This window comes from Molossus molossus, unplaced genomic scaffold, assembly GCF_014108415.1.
Source record: "Molossus molossus isolate mMolMol1 unplaced genomic scaffold, mMolMol1.p scaffold_m16_p_4, whole genome shotgun sequence".
Classification (NCBI taxonomy): Eukaryota; Metazoa; Chordata; class Mammalia; order Chiroptera; family Molossidae; genus Molossus; species Molossus molossus.
The window spans coordinates 35,371,380-35,379,544 of NW_023425377.1; the positions used below are offsets into that span (position 1 = coordinate 35,371,380).

General features: G+C 45.5%; 1 protein-coding gene across 1 annotated transcript; it reads right to left on the minus strand.

The window, feature by feature from the left end:
- Positions 1 to 1,206: 1,206 nt before the first annotated feature.
- Positions 1,207 to 5,751, minus strand: WNT8A (Wnt family member 8A). Its single transcript, XM_036281674.1, has 6 exons — positions 5,684 to 5,751; positions 5,557 to 5,590; positions 5,196 to 5,331; positions 3,930 to 4,055; positions 2,830 to 2,972; positions 1,207 to 1,752 (listed from the first exon to the last, which is right to left on the minus strand). The coding sequence occupies exons 1-6, from the start codon at positions 5,749 to 5,751 to the stop codon at positions 1,207 to 1,209; spliced, it is 1,053 nt and encodes a 350-aa protein (XP_036137567.1).
- Positions 5,752 to 8,165: the final 2,414 nt, after the last annotated feature.

Genomic DNA, 8,165 nt, shown 5'->3' on the forward strand with positions numbered 1-8,165 from the left:
GATTGTTTTCCTATTGGCCAGTTCCTCAGTCTCAATTTTATTATTTGTCAAACACTGATACCAAGGTGGTTGGATAGTTCTAGTTTCTCCCTTAGCCATGTGCATACTTGGAACACGTCATTCCCTTTCTGATCCCGAGTTTTTCAAAGAGAAAAATAAACGGTCTCAGCTGGATATACATTCTAGAAGCATTTATTGCAAAATAAAATTGAGTTCCCAATCTGGGAAAATAACAAATTAGAGTCGTTTTACAGCTCTTTGGGGGGGGGGGATCTCTCTTGGGGGCTGGGGGTTGTCTGAATCAGTTGTAGTCACCTGTCCACTTACTGGGACATTATTCTCCATGGCTCCAGAGACGGTTTCTGAGCTGGAAAAATCCTCAAGTTATGTTGGGTGCCGGTTTCCCCAGGGTTGGGTGGGAAGAATTTTTCAAAAGTGCATACTCGGGTGAAAAACCCAATACCCTAAAAGCCACCCACTAGGCAGGTATGTGGCCTCTGCTCCACTCATCTGCATGAATTTGTAGCTGGTCTTTTTGGAGCTAGCCAGAGTAGGGGAAGGTTATTCCTTCAGGAGTCTGGACAGAACGCTTTCATTTTTTGTTTCCATTCCCTCTTATTCTCAGCAGTACAGCCAAGTTGGACATGGTCTGAAATTTACAGGGAAAAGTACTTTGAAGGTCCCTCTAGATATAGATTCCAAAGCAAACAAGCTGCAAAAGTACTGATATCAGCCCAGCTGGTGTGGCTCAGTGGTTGAGCATCAACCCATGCACCAAGAGGTTCGGTTCCTGGTCAGGGCACATGCCCAGGTTGTGGGCCAAATCCCCAGTAGGGGCCATGCAAGAGGCAGCCAATCGATGTTTTCTCTCAGTGATGTTTCTATCTCTCTCTTTCCTTTTCTCTCTAAAATCAATAAAGAAAAAATAAAAATAATAAAGTACTGGTATCAAAGACCAGGAAGTAATTTGTAGAAAGATGAAATGAGGTCTGCCCAAATTAGGAGGCCCAGGTTCCAAATTCAGCTCTGTCAAGAGTATGTGGTATAATCTTGAGCCTCAATTTCCCCATGTATAGCAGACATCAAGAGGACTGCCAACCAACCCTGTGATTTTCCAATTGTTTTCCAATCTACTCTCTCCAAGAGAGAAGCTGTGTCCCCCTCCATTGTCATTCAGTTGAGCAAGTAAATTTGTATGGGGTGTTATCAGGTGCTGCCCTTCCCTGGGGACCAAGTAGTGCCTGGGGAGTGTGTGCAATAGTACTTGTTCACCACATGCCTACACTGGTCACAGTTGACTGTACAGCACCACTGGAATTTGCAATTACAGCTGCTGATGGCCTCAGTTCTCCTTTCTTCCACCTGCAGGCCACACTCAGTGCACAGACGTCCACAGCTGTGTCGTTCCCACCTGGATGTGTTGTGGTTGTTCTGCAGACATTCCCGACCCTCTGTGCCATAGATGCCCAGGCTGGAATTGCGGATACAATAATCTGGCGATTCCTCTAAAAAGATCAGCTCAGCCTCTGCACTAGGAAGGAAGGCTTCATTGGGTGCCCAGTGGCCCTCGGCACTGTTCCCAGCCCTTAGCTGACGCTTATCCATCTCAATTTTCAGTGCCTGGTCATACTTGGCCTTTAGGTAATCTCCCATTTCCCGGAAGTCAGCCAGCTGCAGCCAGCATGTCTGGATGCTGCAGCTCCCTGAGATGCCGTGGCATTTGCAGGTCCTTTTCATGGTGGCTCTCACTGCCTTCACAGAGAGAGAGACAGAGGGGAGAGTACAAATCAGAGAATTGCTCTGGTTAGGGAAGACCAAAATTTGGAGGAGTCTCAGAATTACTTGCGAAGCCCATGAGAAAAATTTTTTTCCTGGGCCCTACTTCAGATCTTATCTATACGAATGTTCTAGGGTGTAAGGGCCTTGATATTGGGAGATTCTTAAGGAAAACCAGACAAGTGTTGAATAGGTTACTGGAGTCAGGAAACCAAGGCTCAAGGCCTAAACTTCATCACTTGAGCTTGTTACTTTATCTGGCTAATTGGAATACGAGTGATCAAGAAAGTACTTTATAAATTATAAAAGAAAATATTATCATTGGCACTGTTATTGTTTTGAAGATGGGGGCTAGAGTATTTGTAGGGGTCTGGATTTGTGCTCTGAGCCCTCTCCCAGAGGAAAGGAAGCTCCTGGAGTCTGAACCTCTACCCCAAAGCAACTGCCCATGGTCAAAATTGCTCTGAAGACCTACTCCCTTTCCCTAGGCAACTGGGACATCTAGATATAGGTTCAAAGGGAAATTTTGATGCTCTCAGCTCTAAATCCAACTTACTTCCAGATCTGAGTGCAGAATACCTCAGGGATTGCCACCCCACCAGAAGTTTTAGCGAAGAATAAACCCTCCAGTGAAGCCCAGATCAGACTTTAAAACGAGCTGGATGATAAGCCCCTGTTAATTTCCTAGAACGTGCAGTTAAAAGGGTTAAAAATTTAAGTCATGGAAGTAAGGCCTTGATTCTGTGTTCTCAGAAACCTGCCTGTGAAGGAGCCAGAGCACAAGATTTAGTGATAAGAGAACTAGATGAGAAGGTGAGTTCATTGTCTGGCTATGATACTCATTAGTTGTATTGCCTTGGCTAAGCCACTTGGCTTGGCCTTAATTGGCTTTGTCATCCAGAGAATGAGGGTAGGCCATCCCAGTCCTGCTCGGTGGTGTGAGGATGAAACATGGATATGAGAGAGCTCTTGGTAAGTTGTGAAGGGCTGTACGGATATGAGGCTGTTGCTAATACTGAGCCTGATGGCTGACTGGCCAACTCCTATACCCACCAGCCGGCCTGCTCTGTTGTTGTGAAGATTCATCAGGGCTCTGGCATCCTTTCCCTTCTCCAGGCTGTCCACAAAGAGTTTGGAGATCCTTTCCCCAAATTCCACATTGTCACTGCAGCCTCCCCAGATCCAGCCATGGCCTCCTACACATAAGAGAAGAATAAGTTCTACATACAGTTCCTTACTAAATCCTAGAAGAGTCATGGTCATCTTGACTAATATACTGAAGCCATCCCTTAGAGTCCTGTAGCTGAAGGTGAAACAGAAAAATGGAGGTACTTGAGGCAGATGGGGGGAGTCCTGTTGCCAAAGCTAACTGTCTATCCTTCGGGTACTTCCCAACTCTAAGCAGTTTGTCTCTATACCCACAGTAAAACAAGGTACACTAAGGATGGCTTAGATTACCTCAAAGGTTCATCACTGGTCAAACATTCTGGAATTCTGCACCCATTATTCTACAACAGTCTTGTTAGAGTCACCTCTTTCCTCCTTAGTGACAAATCTGAGTCTCTTAGGTGACAAATAATTGAGTGCTCTGGATTATGAACAAGCAATTCTAAGCCTAAAATATGAGGGTTAACTTTAAACTCTCTTTGGCTTCCTCATTCATAGACGCCTTGTTCATTTTAGAGCTCTGTGCTACATGCTGTTCCTGGAATCATGGACCCAGCTCAACTCTCAGGAGGATCTAGGTCTAGGAGCTCCCACCCATGAAGTTGCTGCTGGAGTCTAGAGGTTTTTTTTTGTGTGTGTTTTTTTTTTTAATAAAGCTTTTTTATTTTTTTAAATATTTTTAATTGATTTTTTAGAGAGAGAGGGAGGGAGAGAGAGATAGAAACATCGATGTGAGAGAGAAACATCAATCGGCTGCCTCCTGCACATCCCCTACTGGGAATCGAGCGTGCAACCCAGGCATGTGCCCTAACTGGGGATTAAACCCAGACCTCTCAGTCAATGAGATAAGGCTCAATCCATTGAGCCACACCAGCCAGGCAGGAGTCTAGAGTCTTGAGGGAGCTGGAACTCTGTCCCTCAGACTTCCCTTGGAAGATTTTAGCCTGCACACAGTTCTGCACCCCTCTCATTAGAGCCCAACTTACCAGTTTTTCCATTTTTTGACTCATCACAGCCACAGTTTTCAAAGTCGCCCATGCTACAGTTCTTGGTGATGGTGTGCATGACTCCTGCAGAGCTGACAGCATGAATGAATGAAGTCTCCCTGGTGGCTTTGGAGAGAGAAAAGGTACTGGAAACTTGGATTCTGATGACCCAAAGCAGAGGCTCTGGAAAAGCAATGCAGTTTTTCTCCCTTGTCCCCTGCCCCCTTTGGGTTTGAGAGGATGTTCTTCTACTTGAGAGAACAGTACATATCTCCTTACTTCATCTTGACCTCATTCAGGCAGAAGTGAGCATCCCCATGCTACAGAGAGGGGAAATAAAACCCAGAGATAAAAGAGTGATGAGACCAAGGCCACTCTCCTCACCAGCTGTGGTGTTGGGACCAGGACTCTTCTCTCGTGAAGTCCAGCCTAAGCCTCTGGTCATTAGCCACTGCTTTTGGTCCTCAGGCAGTGAGGACTCAGGGCCATGAGGCTGTCTTAGGAAAAACAGAAAGACCTTTTCTTCTTTCTGATATGCAACTAGAGCCATGTAATAATCATAATGATCATGGCTACCACTTACTGAGCTTTTATCTTTGTTAACCGTAAACATTGTCCCATTTCATTTCCATACACTCCCCACTCTTTCTGTATACCTCACAGGGAGATATTTCTTTCTGTCTTCATCTTCTTTACTTCTTCTCCTCACTCTTCTCAGGCAACTCTTTATTGTTCCTACGTAAATGACTTTTACACAAACTACCATACATCGTTACAAATAGCTTCACAGGTACACACATGCACACACACATACCCCACCTGAGGCACAGCTCAGTGTGATCTCTCAGGTTCTCTGATTTTATGACAGCTGGCAGGTGGGAAAATCCCTCAGGGGCTGAAAACACAGAGCCTTTTCCACATTTTCATTTCATTCAAACTAGTACAAAATAAATGTGTACAAACACACAGATATAGTCATGCATTTAAAAAAAAATAGAGTAATTATTACATTTATGTAGAAATACCTTTGTATTCACCTCATTCAACCCTTACAATACTCCTGGTGAGTTGAACAGAGCTGACAAAATAACAAAACGGGTTGAGAGGGAAGGTAATTCATTCAAGGTCACACAGCCAGGAAGTGGCAGGTCAGCAGATCACTGATAACTTTTTCATTTCACTGTGCACATACATGCTACACATACACACATAATACAAGCCCACCTCCATGCACACGTACCCTCATGTACAGGTGCACAAACTTACCTCTCAGCCTGTTGAGAGTAGAGAGCTGGAGAGCATTTTCAGGGCAGTTCCAGCGCTCCCAAGCAAATTGGAACTTACACTCCTCAATGCCACTCTGGGCACCCAGGGCCACACTGGTAGTGTAGGTCAGATAGGCCTTGAAAGGGAAAAGGGCCATGAACTTCAGTCCTGGCTCAGGTCAGGTTGTCTGGGGTGTGGGGGGCAGGCAACACTCAAATGGGTTAGCTCTCCTTTAAGGAACAATCATGGTTCCTCTGGGTGAGGGACTTCTGGCACCATCTCCCCTCCCCTCTTTTCCTTCCCCAAAAGAGTTCCCTTAAGAAGCTGAATAGGTAAAAACAGAAGCCAGAGACCATCCTACCTTGGGACCTGTTATCAGGAAATTGTTTACTGACCTACCAAAAAGAGAAAAAGTGAGGCATTGGTGAGCAGAGCTCAGATAATGGGACTTCCTTGGCAGGGAGTGAGGGGTGGGGGAAAGGACTTACCAGGCAGAGGCACTGAAGGTGGCATAGCATATGCCCACAGCCACCCTGAGCATAAACAGATCCCCCATGGCCCCACCCACCCCTAGGGGACCAGATTCAGCCCAGGGACAAGTCCAGAGAAAAAGTGAGGAGAGAGAAGGGTCTTTCTCAGTATATATGTAGGGAAATTCTGAATGGCCAAGGGGGAAAAATCAACAGCTCTTCTCATTTGTCCCTCACTGGCAGGGCTGCTGGAGCCACTGACCCAATGGGGGACTTGGAAGGAGGGACTCAGCCCAAAGCCTCAAGGAAAGCCCCGCCCCACCCCACCCCACCCCACCCGCCCCTGCAGCCCTTCTTTCCTCCCATGCTGACTGAGGGTCTGAAGTCTTTCCATACCCTGGAAGTATCTTTCCTCTATAAGTCAGACTTGTGTCTCTATCTGCTCATTTCTTAGAATCCTGTTGCCTAGAGCAGGTGAGGTTCTAACCCTGAAGGTAGGTCACCTATGCCTTGGAGCTACAGTGTCCTTATATGTCAATGAAACCCCACCCCTTGCCCTGCCTTTTTTCTTAAGGTGTTAATAATTATGTCCTTTACCCAAGTAAGGGGGTACACTATTCCTCCCTCCTCCCTTACTGACTGTAAAGTCATGGAATTGTGGGACCAGGAAGCAGAAACACTGCAGAGGTCATCTCTACAACATTACCATGTAGCACATTCTACCAAAGTAAGCGCTGGTAAATTTCTTTCATTCCTAATACGTCTATCGTCTTATATTTGAGGGTTATATCTCTAGTTTGTTAGTGCTTGTATATGTGGGAATCAACCTTTGGACCACCAAGGGCTGGATTTGAAAAGACTGATGGCTTTCTTTCTGATACCACTTCCTTTCAAGGACATCAGCCCCTTAGGCAGGAATCTGTCTTTCAGATTCACTTCATATTCTTAGTACTTAAGAAGATGCCTGGATAAATGAACAAATGAATGCATGAATAAGTGAATGAAAGAAAGAGTTTGTCCCCCTTAGTAGGGACCTCAAGCACAATTGGGTAGGACTGGGGATTACAGTGAAGAGGTCAAGATGTTCCCTGGTGAAGCACTTTCTTAAGGCTGGGGAAGGCAGACTAGAGAGATTCACAGGAAAGTACAAACTGGAAGTCACAGTCCTGATTCATTACCCTGTGACCATGAATATCCAGATCACTTCCTAACACCAGGCCTGGTTAGATGAGAAAAACGGCTCAGACATCCCCTCACCAAAGGAGATTCAGGGCAAGGGAGCCCCTAGGCCATTTCCTTCCTCCCTTCCTTCCTTCCTTCCTTCCTTCCTTCCTTCCTTCCTTCCTTCCTTCCTTCCTTCCTTCCTTCCTTCTTAATTTTGATTCATTTCTACACTGATTATTATTTTGTTGTTGTTAATCCTCACCCGAGAACATTTTTTCATTTTTTGTTCAGATAGAGTGGGAGCGAGAGAGAGGAAGAGAGAGAGAGAGAAACATCAATGTGAAAGGGACACATCGAGTGGCTGCTATCCACACGAACAACCAGGGCCGGAGACAAATTGCAACCGAGGTCCGTGCCCTTAGCGGGGAACAGAACCCGGGTCTCCCTGGACTGCAGGCTGACGCTCTGACCGCTCAGCCAAACTGGCCAGGGCTTAATATATATATTTTTAATCTTCACCTGAGGACACCCTTTTTTTTTTTAATTGATTTGAGGGAGAGAGGAAAGGAAAGAAAGAAGGAAACATTGATGTGAAAGAGAGAGACATTCATCAGTTGCCTCTCCTACATGCTCCGACTAGGAATCAAACCTGCAACCTGGGTATGTGCCCTAACCAGGAATCAAACCTGCCACCTTTTGGTGAATGGGACCATGCTCCAACCAAATGAGCCACACTGGCCAGGGCTCATTGATTCTTGTATACATCCTGACCAGGGATCAAACCTGCAATCCTGGTGTATTGGAACAACACTCTAACCAACTGAGCTACTTGGCCAGGGCCCCCAGGCCTTTTTAGGGTAATGCACTCAAAGTATGGGTTAGGATTGGTGTTAGTCTGCAAACTGTTATCTTTCTGACAAGATAAGTACAGAAATGAAAGTGTTTAGAATTTTTTATAGTTATTTGATGGAGTAACTTTAGATATGTTGAATCTAATAAGAAATTTGGGCTCCTATTATTTATACCTTATTTTCGGTTTCATTTTTCTAGAAAGATGGGTACAAATGTCACGAATGCCAAATGTCCTTGATGGACTAAAGCTCTGGCTCAGCCCAGCAAGCTCTTCCTCTGCATGCTTGTGGGCTCCCTTCCTTGGGGTAAAGAGGTGTTGGAGACTTGAATCACTTAGGAAGGGCCCACTGAGTTTGCCGCAGTGTCCTTTCCTCTGTTTCCTACTATACCCAAGCAAGAATCTAATGCTTAACTTTCACTTCTTAAAACAGCAGGGTTGATTTCCATTCTGCTCACTGTGGGGTCAGATCAGGGTTAGCATTAA

Coding starts and splice junctions, on each gene's coding strand:
- WNT8A (XM_036281674.1), bottom strand. CDS start 5,751: ATGGGGGATCTGTTTATGCTCAGGGTGGCTGTGGGCATATGCTATGCC. Junction 4,056..5,195: donor TACTCTCAACAGGCTGAGAG/GTAAGTTTGTGC, acceptor CTCTCTCCAAAG/CCACCAGGGAGACTTCATTC. Junction 2,973..3,929: donor GTCAAAAAATGGAAAAACTG/GTAAGTTGGGCT, acceptor TCTTATGTGTAG/GAGGCCATGGCTGGATCTGG.